General features: G+C 38.5%; 2 protein-coding genes and 1 pseudogene across 2 annotated transcripts in view; 1 reads left to right on the plus strand and 2 right to left on the minus strand.

The window, feature by feature from the left end:
* LOC119530298 (UDP-glucuronosyltransferase 2A3-like) overlaps positions 1-18057 on the minus strand; it is a 352297-nt gene that overhangs the window by 14835 nt on the left and 319405 nt on the right. The window lies entirely within an intron of this gene.
* Positions 7087-9426, plus strand: LOC119529048 (annotated as a pseudogene).
* LOC119529472 (transmembrane protease serine 11E-like) overlaps positions 14829-18057 on the minus strand; it is a 71648-nt gene continuing 68419 nt past the window's right edge. The window contains exon 9 of the mRNA XM_037829918.1: positions 14829-15907. Within this exon, the coding sequence (XP_037685846.1) occupies positions 15746-15907 (162 nt within the window). The 3' untranslated portion in view covers positions 14829-15745. The remainder of the gene's footprint in view (positions 15908-18057) is intronic.

Consider the following 18057-nt stretch of genomic DNA (forward strand, 5'->3'; position numbering starts at 1 on the left):
GAGATTTATACCCCTGGGAGTCGGGTCCCACGTAGGGGGGAGGGCAGTGAGTTCACCTGTCGAGGTGGCTTAGTTAGAGAGAGAGAGGGCCACATCTGAGCAACAAAGAGGTACTCAGGGGGAGACTCTTAGGCACCATTACATGCAAGTTTAGACTCTCCTTTGTGGTAATGAGCTTCATAAGGGCAAGTCCCATGCTCGAGGGCTCAGCACATCAAACCGCCAGTCCCAATGTTTGTGACAACATCAACACCAGTCCAGGTGAGGATGTCCAACACATCCGCACCTTCCGCCAGATCCTCAGGGCTGGGGAGGGGGAGGCTGTAAATATATTTTTTATTATCTTCCCAAATTACTCTGGGATGTGTCACTATTTCACTCCAGCCTATACTAACCTACCGTATCTCACTTCCTATTCAAAGTTCCATGCAATTGGCAGCACATCTACTTTTAAACAACTGCAGAGGATATCTGTTTCCTAGGAGTAGAGAATAGAATTCTCTTGATCAGTAGGATATCCAGTTATTAAATGATGGATTATATCTAAAGTGCCTTGTACATATTAGATAATAATAGTATTATTAACTGTAACAAAATATAACATCAATGAAAATAGTTAATATTACTTTTGGGTCACTTAGTATATGCCGGAGATATTTTAAATACTTTCCATGTATTTACTAATTTTTTCCATGGAAAAACAACATGAAGTTGGTACTATTTTAGATGTAGATATGGTCTTCCATCTGTGAACATTCTAGTCTAATTTCCCATCATCTGTTGTCTAAACTCCTGTACCAACCTTCTATCTGATCTCCCTTTCAACAGTTTTGCTTCCCTGCCATTCAATTCAGTGACTGCATCTTGAGGGGTATTCACAAAAAGAACACTATTCACAGTGCTCCCTTGTTTAACTCTTTTCATGGGTTCCCTGATGCCTTTAATAGATGTTTTACCTCCTTAGTATTACCTGGTCTTAACTTACCTCTCTAGAATCTGGTTCCTCTTTACTCATCCTCTTCCTGTTAGCCTGAAGTTGGAGTTCTTGGGACCTGCTCTTGCTGCTTTTCTTTTGTGTCTCCCTCTTTGCCCCCATCTCTTCCACTTATTCTTACACATGCTGCAGGTGTCACCTTAGTTATCAATGACTCTGGGTTACTTTTTGTGATCCCTAATGAACTTTTCCTTAGTGATGTGGTCTTTCCTTATTATAACACATCTCATACTTTATTTTTGTTACTTGCTTATGTTCTACCTTTCCAAGTAGAAATATAAGATTTTTGGGGATATAAATTGTGTCTACTTTGTCTCTCTGCATATCTAGCACTTAGCTCACCTGGAATATGGAAACCACTCTTATCACATTCTTTGAATGAATGACTGTAATGCTTAGGTTTGTGTATCAACTTGGCCAGGTGATGGTGTCCAGGTATCTGGTCAAGAAGCACTGGCCTAACCAGTATTGCAAGGACATTTGTGGCTGCTTAATCAATCAGAAGAATGGTTTATTAAATCATCAGTCAATAGACTGCACCTGTGACTGATTACATCAACAAAGGACATGTCTCCCTCAATGAGAGAATACAGTCAGCTTGATTTAATCCAATTAGTTGAAGACATTTAAGGGAGAGAGAGAAGAGCATCATTTCTTCTTTGGCTAGTAAGGAAAGCATTTCCTGAGGTGTTCATTGAACACCTTCATCAGAGTTGCCAGTTCACTGCCTGCCCTATGGAATTTGGAGTCATACATCCCTACAGTTGCATGAGACAATTTTATAAAATCTTATATTAACAGATCTCCCTTGTTGATTCTGTTTCCCTAGAGAACCTTAACTAATACAACTTGGTACCAGAAGTGGGGTGGTTCTTGAGAAACAGAAACTAAAAATGGGCTTTTAAAATTGCTTATCTACTCTGATTAGAGTCAAAGGCACTATTGACTACATTTCCAAGAATCAAGATGGCACTGACAGTCCGTGGCCTGAGTTGGCAATGGAGATAACACAAAATATCACCATTTGATTCTCTTAATTATACTCTTGTACAAAGCAAGGCTCTGGGTGACAGTGTTTTTGAGACTTTAACAGAGTTTTGAAGGGATAAGAGGTGTAATGATATTGGTTGGCTGCTCTTACTTAATCTGGATGAAGTTATAAGACAAAGGGATGAGCTAAAGGCTTCATATTTGAAACTTAAGTGCCATATGAAAGATGTAAAGGTTTATATGTGTGTCCTGGAAGACAATCTTATTGGTGCAGACTTGAGATTTCTGAAAACCAGACCCAGGGTCTCATTGTGTCAGTAACATATTTACAAGGTAAACTAAAATCTCAACCTTGCAGGGTGTATGTTCTAAAGGTAAAGGTATTGATTGGAAAAGAATGGGATTCTGAAACATGGGGTGGGGACACATGGATTGATAATAATGGCAGTAAGGGCATTGGAACCCTGGATTCTGCTGAGTCTTTGCTAGATGTACATGTAATGGTCTGCCCTGAGGAAACAGCTTCCCCATCTCCAGTCTGCCCTGAGGAGACAGCTACTCAACCTCCAGCTAGCTTTGAGGAAATGTCTTGCCACCTCCAGTCTGCCTTCAGGAGCCTGTCATCAGCCTCTACCAAAAGATATCTTCAGTGCCTGTTAAACCTATAATCACCTCCCCTGAGGAAGCAGCCCTCCCTCCTCTGTCTGGAGAGATTAATCCTGTTTTATGAGATGAAACTGCAATGGAATGTCATGAGGTAAATGATTTGAGGGATACTTCTAATTATTTTCATGACCGACCCCGACCATCAATCTTTGTTTCAAGAACTATAACTAGACTAAAGTCCCAAAAGGCCCCTAAGGGTGAGGTAAAATGTGTGACCCATGAAGATGTACACTATACTCCAAAAGAACTGAATGAGTTTTCCAGCTTATATAGACAGAAATCAGGGGAATATGTGTGGAATGGATATTAAGGGTGTGGAATAGTGATAGAAGGAATATACAGTTGGATCATGCTAAATTTATTGATACGGGCCCACTAAGCAGAGATTCTGCATTAAATGTCATAGCTTGAGTGGTTAGAAGGGTGTTAACAGTTTGTTTGGGTAGTTGGCTGAAACATGGATCAAAAGGTGGCCAACATTACCTGAAGTCAAAATGCCAGAACTGCCTTGGTATAATGTAGAGAAGGGTACTCAAAGGCTTAGGGAGATTGGAATATTAGAGTGGATTTATCATGGAAGACCTGCTCACACACCCCTGGAATGTCCAGAGGACACACCTTTTACCAGGACTGTGAGGAATAAATTTGTGAGACTATCTGCATCATCCCTGAAGAGCTCTGTCATCACCCTTCTCTGTAAGGCAGGTATTACTATTAGGACTGCTGTCACTGAGCTGAAATCCTTAAACAAAAGGGGATAATCAGATCCTGAATTGGCAGAAGCCATGTGGCAGCAGTTAATCATGAAAGACACGGTGGGGTTGTCTACCATAATAGAAAACAGGCTCAAAGCAGCAGTCAGAATAATCTGATGCACACAGACTTATGACATTGGCTAGTAGTTCATGGAGTACCTAGAGTAAAATAGATGGACAATCTACTAAATGCTTGTTTGATCTATATGAGCAGCAGAATTCTAGGTCAAGTGAACAAAAGTCTACCTTGAATTATAGAGAGTCACAGCCCCTTAATCAATTCCAAGACTTGAGACAGTTTACAGACTCAGAGACCCTTGAATGAGGGGAAGGTTGGGTACACTGCCAAAGTCTATACTGTTAAGCTTCCTCCCAACCTTCTCCAGCGCTACCTGCAGCCTTTTACCAGGGTAACTGTGCACTTGGGAAAAGGGACTGATCAGATATTTTGGGGATTGTTAGACACTGGTTCACAAGTGACATTAATTCCAGGAGACCCAAAATGGCACTCTGGTCCACCAGTCAGAGTTGGGGCTTATGGAGGTCATGTGATCAATGGATTTTTAGCTAAAGTGCATCTCACATGGGTCCAATGAGTCCCTGGACCCATTCTGTGGTTATTTCCCCAGTTCTGTGATGCATAATTGGAATAGACATATTCAGCAACTGGCAGAATCCTCACATTGGTTCCCTGACTTGTGGAGTGAGGGCTATTATGGTAGGAAAGGCCAAGTGGAAGCCAATAGAACTGCCCCTGATTAGCAAAATAGTAAACCAAAAACAATGCCAGATTTATGGAGGGATTTCAGAGATTAATGCCATGCTTAAGGACTTGAAGGATGCATCTGCATTCAACTGGCCTATTTAGCCTGTACAGAAAACAGATGGTTCTTGGAGAATGACAGTGGCTTATTGTAAACTGAACCACATGGTGACTCTAAGCTGCTATTTCAGATGTGGTATCATTGCTTGAGCAAATCAAAACTTCCCCTGGTACCTGGTATGCACCTAGTGATCTGGCAAATGCTTTTTCTCAGTAGTGGCTATTAAGGACCACCAGAAATAATTTGCATTCAGCTGGCAAGGCCAGTAGTATATTAACCCTCAAGCCCTATGTGAAAATATTGTCCATAGAGACTTTGATCATTTCTCCCTCCCACAAGACATCACAGTGGTCAATTATATTGATGATAATCATGTTGATTGGACCTAGGGAGCAAGAAGTAGCAACTACTCTAGATTTGTTGGTAAGGTATTTGTGTGTTAGATGTTGGGAGATAAATCCAAAAATAATATAGGGTACTTTCATCTCAGTAAATTTCTAGGTGTCCAGTGGTGTGGAAAATGTCGAGATATCTCTTCTAAGGTGAAGAATAAACTGTATGCATCTGGCCCCTCCTATGACCAAAAAAAGAGGCACAATGTCTAATCAGTCTCTTTGGATTTTGGAGACAACATATTCCTCATTTGGGTGTGCCACACCAGCCCATTTACCAAGTGATCAGAAAAGCTTCTAGTTTTGAGTGTGACCAAAAAAAGTTGAAGCTCTTTGACAGCTCCAGGCTGCTGTGCAAGCTGCTCAACCACTTGGACCATATGATCCAGCTGACCCAATGGTGCTGGAAGTGTCAGTGGCAAACAGAGATGCTGTTTGGAGCCTTTGGCAGGCTCCTATAGGAGAATCACAATGCAGACCCTTAGGATTTTAGAGTAAAGCCTTACCATCCTCTGCAGGCAATTACTCTCCATTTGAGAAACAAATTTTGACCTGCTATTGGGCCTTACTAGAGGCTGAATGCTTAACCATGGGCCACAAAGTTACCATGAGACCTGAATTACCTATTATGAGCTGGGTGCTGTCCAACCCACCAAGCCATAAAGTTGGGTGTGCACAGCATCACTACATCATAAAATGGAAATGGTATATATGAGATAGAGCTTGAGTGGTCATGAAGGCACAAGTAAGTTACATGAGGAAGTGGCCCAAATGCCCATAGCCCCCACTCCTTCCACATTACCTACAGCTATGGCATCTTGGGGACCTCCTTGCAATCAGTTTTCTGAGCAATAGAAAACTTGGGCCTGGTTTGCAGATGGTTCTACACAACATGCAGGCACAACCTGAAAGTGGACAACTGTAGCACTGCAGCCCTATTCTGGGATGTCCCTGAGGGACACTTGTGAGGGAAATTCTCCCAGTGGATGGAACTTCAAGCAGTGCACCTGGTTGTTCATTTTGCTTGGAGGAGAACTGGCCAGAGGGGTATTTGTATACTGATTCATGAGCTGTTGTTAATGGTTTGGCGGGATGATCAGGGACTTGGAAGAAATTTGATTGGAAAATTGGTGACAAAGGAGTCTGGGGAAGAGGTATGTGTATAGAACACTCTGAATGGGCAAAAAACATGAAGATATTTTTCTCCTATGTGAATGTTCACCAGAGGGTGACTTCAGCAGAGGAAGATTTAAATAATCTAGTGGATAAGATGATCCATTCCGCGTATAATATTCAGACTCTTTCCCCAGCCACTCCTGTCATTGCCCAATGGGTGCATGAGCAAAGTGGTCATGGTGGTATGGTTATGCATGGGCTCAGCAACATGGACTTAGTCTCACCAAGGCCAACCTGGCCAAAGCCACTCCTGAGTGCCTAATCTGCCAGTGGCAGAGACCCAGAGTCCATCCACAGTATGTGATGAAGTGATTAACCTGGTGACAGGTTGATTATATTGGACTACATCCATCATGAAAGGGGTAGCAATTTGTTCTCACTGGAATAGACACATACTCCAGTCATGGGTTTTCCTTTCCTGTACACAGTATTTCTGCCAGAATTACCATCCATGGACTTACAGAATGCCTTATCCACCATCATGATATTCCACACATCATTGCTTCTGACCAAGGAACCCAATTCACAGCAAATGAAGTGAGGAAATGAGCACATGCTCACAGAATCCCCTGTTCTTACCATGTTCCCCATCATCCAGAGGCAGCTGGGTTGATAGAATGGTGGAGTGGCCTGTTGAAGACTCAATTGTGGTGCCAACTAGATGGCAATACCCTGCAGGGATAGGGCAATGTACTCCAGGAAGCTGTGTATGCTCTGAATCAGTGTCCACTCTATGGAGCTGTTTCTCCCATAGTCAGGATTCATGGGTCCAGGAATCATGGGGTGGAAATAGGAGTGGCACCACTCACTATCACTCCTAGTGATTCACTAGGAAAGTTTTGGCTTCCTGTCCCTGCAACCTTAAGCTCTGCTTGTCTACAAGTCTTAGTTCCAGAAGGAGGAGTACTTCCACCAGGAGACACAATGATAATTCCATTGAACTGGAAGTTCAGACTGCCACTTGGCCACTTTGGGCTTCACATATTCTGAATCAGCAGGCAAGGAAGGGGATTACTGTACTGACTGGGGTGATCAATCCTGACTATTAAGGGGAAATAGCACTGCAGCTACACAATGGAGGTAAAGAAGAGCTTTCCTGGAATACAGGAGATCCCCTAGGGCATCTCTTAGTACTACCATGCCCTGTGATTAAAGTCGATGGAAAACTGCAACAACTCAATCCAGGCAGGGCTACCAATGGCCAAGAAACTTCAGCAATGAAGGTTTGGGTCACCCCACCAGGCAAAGAACCATGGCCAGCTGAATTGCTTGCTGAAGGTAAAGGGAACATGGAATGGATAGTGGAAAAAGGTACTGATAAATATGAACTATGGCCATGTGACCAGTTACAGAAACAAGTACTATGATGGCCTGAATATTTCCTCCTTGTTTTGTTATGAGAATGTTTGTATTTGTCCATAAAGCAAATATCTTTGTGTTCTCCTCAGTCTATCCTTTATCATATGACATAAACTGTATTGTTCATTTCACAGTATTTAAGTTAAAGGGAATCAATTTTAAGAGTCAATGTCACCCAAGGATTTGCACCCTATCCTGGATAGATTTAGTGCATTTCTGGTTGTACACAGGGCAACTGTCTATTTTTAGGTGAAACATATGTTTGTTATTGTTCTCAGCTTAGTGATAAACTATGATTTAAGGTGATGTGTATAACTGCCAAGTTGTCAAGGGGTGGACTGTAATAGGTTTATTTGTCAACTTGGGCAGGTGATGGTGTCTAGTCCAGCAAGCACTGGCCTAACCATTACTGCAAGGACATCTCTTGCTGGTCAATAAACCAGAACAATGGTTTATTAAATCATCAGTCAATTGACTGCACCTGTGACTGCTTGCATTAACAAAGGCTGTGTCTTCTTCAATGAGAGAATTCAGTCAGCTGAATTTAATCCAATCTGTTGAAGACTTTTAAGGGAGAGAGAGAGAGAGAGGACCTTCATTTCATCTTTGGCTAGCCAGTGAAGGTTAATGATCATGAATTTGAAATTAGACCAGTCAGTGTATTTGTATATTTTTCTATAACCATGTTTGGCTGTGTGGATATAGGGAAGAGCTGGTGGAGAATTGGATTTTACAAGGGTTGTGGCAAAAAGAGAGCGTTATAGAGTGGCAAAGCAAGAGAGGGGCGAAAGAGTGAATTGTGCAGGTAGGGCAGTGATTTTAATGATTGATTGTGGAAGTTAAGCTGCAAGCAGCCATAGCAAAGAGGTACCAACTAAGGGAGACTTTTAATTGCATACCACAGGCCTCTGTCTTTCACTCCACCTTGAAAGTTCTATAATAAAAAGTATGTTAGAACAAACAAATTATTCAGTCATGGTTATAAAAATTAAATTAAACTAAGGCCAACAAATATTTATTGAGCATACCCTTATATTAGAATTTATTCTGCAAGTACAGTGTAGAAGCTGATGTGTTAGAAAACTATTAGGTATATTCCATGTGAGGAAATAAATTCAGACATGGGCAGAGTTTCACTCCTAAACCATGATTTTAGTCTGTGTTTGATTGTGTGCCATGTAGGAATGATTTTATATCAAGCAACATAAAATACTTGGAGGTACTGTGGCAAAGCCCAGTATTGAAGGAATCAAGCCTTAATACCTTTATCAAGGAAAAAATGTTAATTTTTTTGTGCCTAAAGTTTTTCCCTTTTTTTATATCACTTTGCTTTTGCCAATATTGTCTCTCTGTGTTTAATAAATATCAGTTGAGATCCTATAATTAATAACATCCTTTAATGAACCATAAAGGATATAAAAAATGAATTAATCATGGCTTATGCACCCAAGGAGCTTATAATTTAACTGTTGAAATCAGATCTATTAACACATGCATAAAAACATTGGGATGTCCCCTCTCCTCCAGCCTCCCGGCCTGACTCGCCTTCCTTCTCTCAGAGGGCATCCGCCTTCCAGATCAACCTCAACCCACTCGAGGAGTCACTTGGCTTCATCAAATTCCTCGAGTGAATTGCTTCCATCTTTTGCCATTTGAGGCAGTTTTAAGAATAAAACAGAAATTCTAGTGACTTGTCCTCTTAAAATTAGTGAAAATAAAACTGCTATAGCCACTTTTAGTTATCCATTCAGGTCGAATCACGCATCATTTCAGTCAGCTCCAGTAAATGTGTGTCATGTAAATTGGAAAAGTCATATCCTTATAAGAGATTACTCTTCTGTGCAATTTTACGTTGCATTTGCAGTCTTTGTTTTCTGTATTGCATTGCTGCTTTACTCCTTTATGTTGGTTACATGAACCTATGTTGGGATAATTGAAAACTGCCCATGACTGACTTCATTATTACTCTTGCTGCCACTTTTCTGTGGTTGGTGAGTACTTCAGCCTGAGCTAAAGCTCTCACAGACATTAAAAGAGTTACTGGTCACAATATTGTTCAAGAACTGCATTGTACCAAGCATCAAGAAGTGATGTGTTATTTTTGGTTCCATCACTAGTATGGGATCCCTGTATCTGTGATATTCGGCTTTCTGACAATGATAATTTAGAGAGGAAATGCTTGGTTTGTGTACAAGGAGACCAGCTTACACAGTCCAACAAATACTTCTGCCCATGGTGAAGGAGGTATTCCATTTCTTGCTGGACTATAATCAAACAGAGAAATAGACTGTGAAATATATGACCTGTTGCCAACATCTTAAGAAGCACTCATTGTTTCTAATAAAAGTAATGACTTTCTCAATAAATTGGTAGGTTTAAAATTTGCTGCTTCTTTACGTAAAGCCTGTGCCTTTCCTAGAAATTTGAGATGTAAATATATTCTCAATATAAATTTGAAAGTGCAGGAGCCTATTTTGAGACAATACACATTTTTAAATGAATGCTAATTTCTTCACTAGGTGTTTGCCTTCCAACGAGTTTATCTTAAGCCCTAGCATAAAATCTTTACTCAGAAAATAGTTATACTGTAATATTATAGTAGGAACAGAATCTTTATTTAAAATATAAACAAACAACTGTAAGTGTTTATAGACTGTATACCTAAGATCTTTGTTTAGGAAGCCTTGATCACATGAATCATATTTTAAAAAGTGTAATTAGTTCAAAATTTATATCTGAACATTTGTCACACGTTATGAAGAATTTTAAATTGCAAATACTGGGTGTATGTTTAATTTCTATTTTTCTAAATGATCTGTAGTGCTTAATAGGTGTACTAAAATTGTTTTGAGAGCAAAGGTTTGGAAATTTCAGATAGATGTGTAATTAATTTACACATCTGTAGAAGTCTATTGTATAAGCTTTCTTTATGCTGGTTGCTTAATAGTCTAGCTATATAAATAGAAAGAACATGGCTCAACTAGATATTTTTATATGTATGGGCATTATTCTTGGTGCTATTTGTTTGTTATCCTTTGTTGCTCATGCTACAAAAGCACAGCCTGTCTAATCTCCTTGCAAGTAGAGTGAAATAATCTACCTTTCTTGGCAGATTCCAGAGAGTTAAAAAAATTAAGATTAATATTTATAATCAACGAAGTTACAATTTTTAGTTTAGCATTGATATTATGAAAATAAATGCTGATCAGATTTCATTTTCTTTATGTTCATTCTTATTACACAAATAGGTGATTAAGGAATTATGCATCATAAACAAAAGCACCTAAGTGAGTTATATTATGTGTATGCAGTCCATGCAAACACATTTGCATATATTCTGAGTACAGAGCTTATTAACAGGTTTCCTAACCTTTTTATTGTACAGGAATCCATATTTCCTATTCTTAAAGTATGATTGTTTATATGTGAAGCAAATCTTGCCATTGCCTTATTTTTGCTGCTTTTGATCATGACAAAAATTGTCAATAAGAGAATGTATGTATTTTATGCAACCAACTTTAATAAAGAAGTTGAAAGAAAAAAACGCATTAGTAGAAAGTGATAATGACAGAGTTTAAAAAGTGGTAAGGCTATTGAAAAAAAACTAAAATATGCTTACCATATGACTCAGCAATTGCACTCAGACATTTATGCAAAGAAATGAAAGCTCAGATTCACACAAAAACCTATATGTGAATGTACATAGCAGCTTTATTTGTAATAGCCAAAAACTGAAAACAATTCAAATGCCCTTCAACAGGTCAATGGCTAAACAAACTATAGTACATCCATTCCATGAACTGCTACCCAGCAATTAAAAAAGATATGAACTATTGACATATGCAACACATTGGATAGATCTTGAGGGATTTATGCTGACTGACAAAAGCCAGTCTCAAAAGGTTACATATTGTATGTGTCAATTTATATACCATATTGAAATGACAAGATTATAGAGTTGGAGAACTGATTAGTGGTTGCCAGGCAGTAAGGAAAAAGGAAGAAAGAAGGTGGCTGTGGCATGAGGGGCACTTGTGAGGGAACTGTTCTGCATCTTGACTGTGGTGGTGATCACATAAATCTACACATCTGATAAAATTATATAGAACTAAATACACGCACACACACATCCACACACATACAAATAGGTACATATTTTTTAAACTGGTGAAATCTGAATAAGGTAGCTGGATTGTCTCAATGTCAGTTTTCTGGTTGTGATATGGTACTACATTTAAGCAAGCTGTATCACTGGAGAAACTGGTTAAAGAGAACACAGCATCTCTGTATATCTTACAATTGATGTGAACTATAATTATCTCAAAATAAAAAAGTATTCTTATAATGTAAGGAATTTCAGAAAAGAGGATGTTCCATTCATTTGAGGGAATCAGTGAAAGTTTTATTAAGGTGACTCATTTGAACTAAACTGTAAATTCTGATATGATTCTGATGCTATGTGATTATAAGGATTATGATTTTTTAAATACTGAAATGAAAAGTTAGAATAAGCCTTCACAGTCATAAAATAGCACATTTTTTCATAACTCTAATAAAACTTTTGTAGACTCAATTAAACAAGAAACCAGCTGAACTGTTGATTTATCTCATTTTAAAACTGTTTATTCAACCTATTATGATCCAGAACCATATTGTTTAAAACAAAATTTTTTAAACTGTTGTATTACGGCAACAGTTATAATAGCTGTCATTTCTCTGCACCTACTGTGTTCCAAAAACTATGCTAAGCATCAATCATTTGAGGTAAATTTCATTATCCTTGTCTTATTATTGGTGAGTAAATTGAGGCTTATAGTGTTTAAATAACTTGCTTAAATGAAGTTGGTGTGAAAGCTGGGATTACCTCTTAAAATGAATGTGTAAACAAAAATAAAGATATGCTTTCTGCATAATACAAAAATAAAAGAGCCATTCAACAACATTTATGGAAAGACTATTATATACAGAACACTTTACAAAGTGCTGTGGGAAGAGAGAGAAAAGATGTGGAAGAGGAACAACCTGCTCTCTTTGTATAATTAAGAAGCATCATTATAGTCATGACTTCTTAACTTTCTCTAATTAAATGGCTAACATAGATATACATGCCCAAGAAACACCTCGTACATAATTTTTCAAAAGGAGTTGTCATTTTAAAAATATGATAATATATTATCTATTTCTCTGTGCACATAAATTTACCTATCACTCACATTTTCACTGAACCAAACCTCTGTATCTCAAATCTTTTGCAAAAGGAAATATCAAAACTATTTCTCTGAGGAAAATGATGCCATTGTAAACTTAAAACTGCTAAAATTTCTCCTTTATTTAAATTTCTTAAGAGTATGTTGCAAAAGGAATTCCCCAAATCATGCACATCAAAAAATTTTATTTTAGTTTGGAATTTAACCCCCAGATATCTAGAAAATACTAATGGTGATATCAAATTATATGAATTAATTGTTAAATCCTTTGCAAATATGAATTGTATTCCTTTGTTTTTTTAAGACCCTAATATAGAGTTTCTACTATAGTTTTCAGTATTGCTTGAAGATCCAGACATCCTTCCTGAAATAGGTTGCTACTTACTATGCAGCCCAACTGCAGAATGTACTGAGACAAGGGGAATCAATTTTTAGTTGAACACTGAAAGTAATTTAATTTGAGATTTAAAATTCATCACTTTTCTTTTTTTCCCCAAAACCTTTCATTAAATGGAATAAAAATGGCTTATGCAAAATATGTAACACCATCCATTCATGTCAATTTTCATACTTTATTTTAGCCAAACTCCTAAATTTTATGTGCTTAAAAGCAAATTTTAGTGATGAATTCTGTATGAATGTGGTTGATAGGGTATGTCATGTGTCATCAGAAGGAAAGCCAGAGGTTAAAACTAGGGACTGTATAACTCAGTAAACCTCATAGTTGATGGTGACTTTGTGCAAAAGTACAAATAGAAAAAAGTTCTTCCATGAACTAGAACAGATGTATTAAACTATTACAAGGAATTAATAATAGAGTAATATAAAGTAAAAAAAAAAAAAGCACCTATTGCCAACTATGGACTATAATTAACAGTAATATCTTAATATTCTTTCATCAACAGTAAAAAATGTTCCATGCCAATGATAGGGACAAAGATGGGGAATGGGAGAGATAAGGGATATGGGATGCTTCAGATTTTTTCTCTTCCACACCCCCCCCTCTTTTTTGGAATAAAGAAAATGTTCTCAAATTGATTGCGGCGATGAGTGCACAACTACATGATGATACTGTGAGCCATCAATAGTATACTTTGGATGGATTGAATGGTGTGTGAATATATCTCAATAAAATTGCATTGTTTAAAAAGCAAATTTTATTTGGGTCAATAAAAAGCAAATATTTCCTACTAATTTTAATTTTTAAAGCAGTTATTATAAAACACAGAACTTGCATGGGTAGCTTTACACAATGATAAAAGGATAATGGAAAGATTCAGTGAAATCTTGCCATTAAAATGACCATATATAATGGCACTGGTCCTAACTTCATAATGGTCTAGATCACTTGAATTTTGTGTGTGTACCAGCTAAGTAACAATTTACATAATCCAAAGTTATGAAAGAGGCTGATAGTAGGCTTTTATTCTTCAGTTTCATATCCAGACAATCAGCAATTCCATGCCATGCTAGATGCAGCAAAGGGGCACCATTAGGATATTTTTCCCTCTGATATCCTTCTCCTTGAGCCCAAGTGAATCTAACAAGACCACCAGCCATGTTCAGGCTGTAAAAGCAGCAGTAGGGCAAAGGAGAAGCCAGGCCTGCTTATAACTGTGCCTAAGAGTCTCCCCCTGACGCCTTCTTTGTTGCTCAGATATGGCCCTCTCTCTCTAGCTAAGCCACCTTGACAGGTGAGCTCCCTGCCCTCCCCACTACATGGCACCTGACTCTCAGGCTTATAAATCTCCCTGGCAACACAGAATATGACTCCCAGGAAGGAATCTAGACCTGGCATCATGGGATGGAGAACATCTTTTTGATCAAAAGGGAAATGTGAAAGGAAATGAAATAAGCTTCAGTGGCTGAGAGATTCCAAAAGGAGCCAAGAGGTCACTCTGGTGGACATTCTTACACACTATATAGATAACCCTTTTTAGGTTTAAGTGTATTGGAATAGCTAGAAGCAAATACCTGCAACTGTCAAAATGCAACCCAGTGGCCTTGATTCTTGAAGAGGATAGCTGGGAGGGCATGGGGCTGGCATCTGCTCCAAAGTTCTGGTTTCAAAATGGCTTTCTCCCAGGATGTCCCTCTCTAGGCTGCAGTTCCTCAAAAATGTCACTCTTAGTTGCACTTGGGGTATTTGTCCTCTCTTAGCTGCTCTGGAGCAAGAGTTGGCTTCCAATGGCCAACTTCAAACTCTTTCTCATCTACTTCCTGTGCTTTCTTCAGAGTGTCCCTCTTGGCTGTGGCTCCTTTTCAAAATGTCACTCACAGCTGCACTGAGTTCCCTCTGCCTGTCAGGTCATTTATATAGCTCCACTGATCAAGGCCCACCCTGAATGGGTGGGGCCATGCCTCCATGGAAATATCTAATCAAAGTTATCACCTACAGTTGGGTGGGGCACATTCCATGGAAACACTCAAAGAATTCCAATCTAATCAGCACTAAAATGTCTGCCCCACAAGATTGCATCAAAGATAATGGCATTTGGGTGACATAATACATTCAAACTGGCACACTCATTGTCCTTCAATGAATTGCCATTCAAGCCTTAAATCTTAAAAGAATTAATAATAAATTGACTAGTGACATTTTCCTCATCGTCCCCTTTTCCATGGATTATCAAATTACAATTCAAAGACATAGGTTTTTTAGTATTATATATTTTTAGCATTATATATTGGCATCCTCAGCAGTGCAATAGTGAAATAATTGTCTGCTTTAACTTGTTCAGAACCAAGTACATTACATAAAGTTGGTACAATTATTGTAGGTCACAAGAAAATGGAATCTTTCCTACATTTATCTCAGCAGTTCTTTGACTAGGAGGGAAAATAAAGCTACATCTTGTTTTTACTCTTAACTTAATTCCCATTCTTTCTCCATTATGAAGTGTTTGGTGCTCTGCTTGCTCTACCTTTTGCAATAGATATGACAATTGTCCTCATTCCACTCAGAAAAGTAAACACATAATACCATTCTGTACATGAAAATGTAGTTTTCCTTTTTAAGTTTCCTTTCATTCCTTGTCCTTAAACTCTAATTCATAAACTTACTGAAATGAGAGAGCTGGAGAAATGAAGGAAGGGACCATTTCAAACTATATATACACATGAGAAATTTACATCAACAAGACAACATTTTGATAACAGAAAACTTCTAGGAAACAAATTAATGCAGGTTGGCACAGAATCCATCAGGCAGAGGTAGGATGTTCATGTGTGGAACAGAGCTAGGAAGGAAATATATGAGTCAAGCAAACATTTTAATTAGATTGGTCAGATCCAGGTGACTTCCAAGGCTTCTACAATTCTGTCTCTCTAAGAATGGCCTACACACACACAAAAGTGTTCTGTTCTACTAGGTTCTTCTCCCTCAGACACCTGTTTTGGAAGCGATCCAGTCCCGGAAGGCAGTCACTCTAGTATAAACACCAGGCTTATTGGGTTGGCCGCATTCATCTCCCCAGCTCACTATTCCAGCAAGGTACCAGATGTCTCTAGCATCTGGGCTAACCAGTGGTCCTCCAGAGTCACCCTAAGGAGAAGGAAGAGCGTAGTAAATAGTGATTCAGTTCATTAAGATGAATTTTCTATTTTTCCCACTTAAGAGTTTAACGAACTAGGACATTTTCAAGCCTTTGATGTATTTGAAAGAAGTGGTTCCCTTGATCCTGTCACTTATCTGTGTAATGGGGGAGCTCTGATAACTAGAAAATTGGCTTAGGCTCAGGGTTCAGTCCACAGAGATTGAGGAATCCACCCCTTTGCAAAACAGTACTCTTCAGTTAGCTGGTATATCTGACAAAAACAACTCCCTGTTATCCTTCCTATACAGTTTGCCTCTTTATCAATGTGACATATCTCCCCAAAAAGCGTGAAGTGTCTGTTACTGATAAAAAGTATGAGCATTAGAGTCAAGCACTTGAGTTTAAATCTCAGATCTGGACCTTCAAAACAGTGTAAGACCTTTACTTATTTGTAAATACGTTTTATAGTACCTATCTCAGCTGATTATTTTGAAGATCATGTGAGATGGTGAATGTAGCATGCTTGGCACAGAGCCTGGCACAAAGCAGAACTTAGTAAATAAATATATAAAAACACAATTTCAAATTATATGTCTTCCGTGAACTCCAGAGGGCTGCTTCTTTATACAGGCAATAAGAACAAGGTACTGGCTGATCATTTCTCAGCCAGCGTGGTCTCTAGTTATTGACCACCTATTAATCCTTTAGCTATCTATGAAGCTCTTAATTAATTAACATATCATCTCATTATTTAATGCAACCCCTGTGACAAAGCATAGATAGGTTTCATTTCTCCATTTTAGCAATAAGAAAACTGAAACTCAGATGAATTTGTTAAATAGCCTGAGGTCACCTCAGTGACAGAGCGTAGATTTGAACCCAGAGGTATATAACTCAGGAAGCAATGTATTTGTCCATCCATCATACAACTTGCTTTGTGTATTTTCTTATGTCCATGTAAAATATATTAGTTGATATCAAAAATTTTTTTTTGTAATTTAGAACTGAATTAACCAATAAGAATTTATTGATATTCTTATATGTTATAAGAAATATTAAAAAGACTATAAACACAGGGCCTTGCCCTCAAAGAGCCTACATTCCACTTATAGGAATAAGAGGCCCCATATGAAACTATTTGAAAATAAATCATTTTGATAATTGAGACCCCAGCTTATATGGAGGCAGAGAAGAAGGAACAGATTAGAATTAAGAAATAGAAGGTGCAAAAGAGAAAAATGCTCAGATGAATTCAAGAGACAGGGAAAAATTGTTCTGAGAATAAGTAATTAAATAAAAAAGGTAGCAATGTATCAAACAGCATTTCAAGCTGAAAAATAAGGTGATGACTATAATGATATAATGAGGTAAATAGATTATACTTGTTGCTTTGACATCTTGCCTGGCCTAATCATAAATTCCCCTTTTGAGTGACCACACCAGTCAGCCCTACCCTAAAAATGACCATAACTACCAAGGCATGTACTGCCATGTGGTCTGGGTGACAAGAGCCACCCTCAGCTTCCCCAAATGGCCCTTGCTGCTTAAAGCTGCCAATCCCCAGCATCCACAGGAAATCTATACTCCTCCCACTCTGAGTAACAATCAAGTCGAGAGCCCAGGATTCATAGTCTCCTTCCCCTCTCCAGGGACCCTCCCAGGGGCCTGGGTTAGGTAAGCCCCTGGCCTCTCTGCTGCCCTCATTCTCCACTCTCTCCGTCCAGGTCCTTTGACCTAATAAAGCTGTCCTTTCATTTATTCTCAGATGTCTGCTGCTGTGTTTGCAACTCATTACCCAAAGAATTTCCACATAGCAACTAAAACAATGACCAGAAAGTATCAGGTTGAGAAAGGTAAAGTCTGTGCCACTAAAGCTAATTAAGTCACAAGCAAATGGTGAACAGGGAAGTAATGTCAGTATAAGATGGAAAACTGTGTTGGCTAATATGTGTTTTCTCTTAGAAGAGGAGTATGACTTTCTTAGGAAAGAGTCAGAATAATGGGAGTGGAATTAAAATCTTCAGAGAAAAGGGAAAAGCTCTCAGCTCAACTAACGGACAGGCATAAAGAAGATTTTGAGCTCTAATTTAAGAAAATGTTAAGAGTGGCCTTGACCAGGACTCCTTCCCCCAGAGATACACCGTCAGCCTTCAGTAGC

This window comes from Choloepus didactylus, chromosome 3, assembly GCF_015220235.1.
Source record: "Choloepus didactylus isolate mChoDid1 chromosome 3, mChoDid1.pri, whole genome shotgun sequence".
NCBI classification, from domain to species: domain Eukaryota; kingdom Metazoa; phylum Chordata; class Mammalia; order Pilosa; family Megalonychidae; genus Choloepus; species Choloepus didactylus.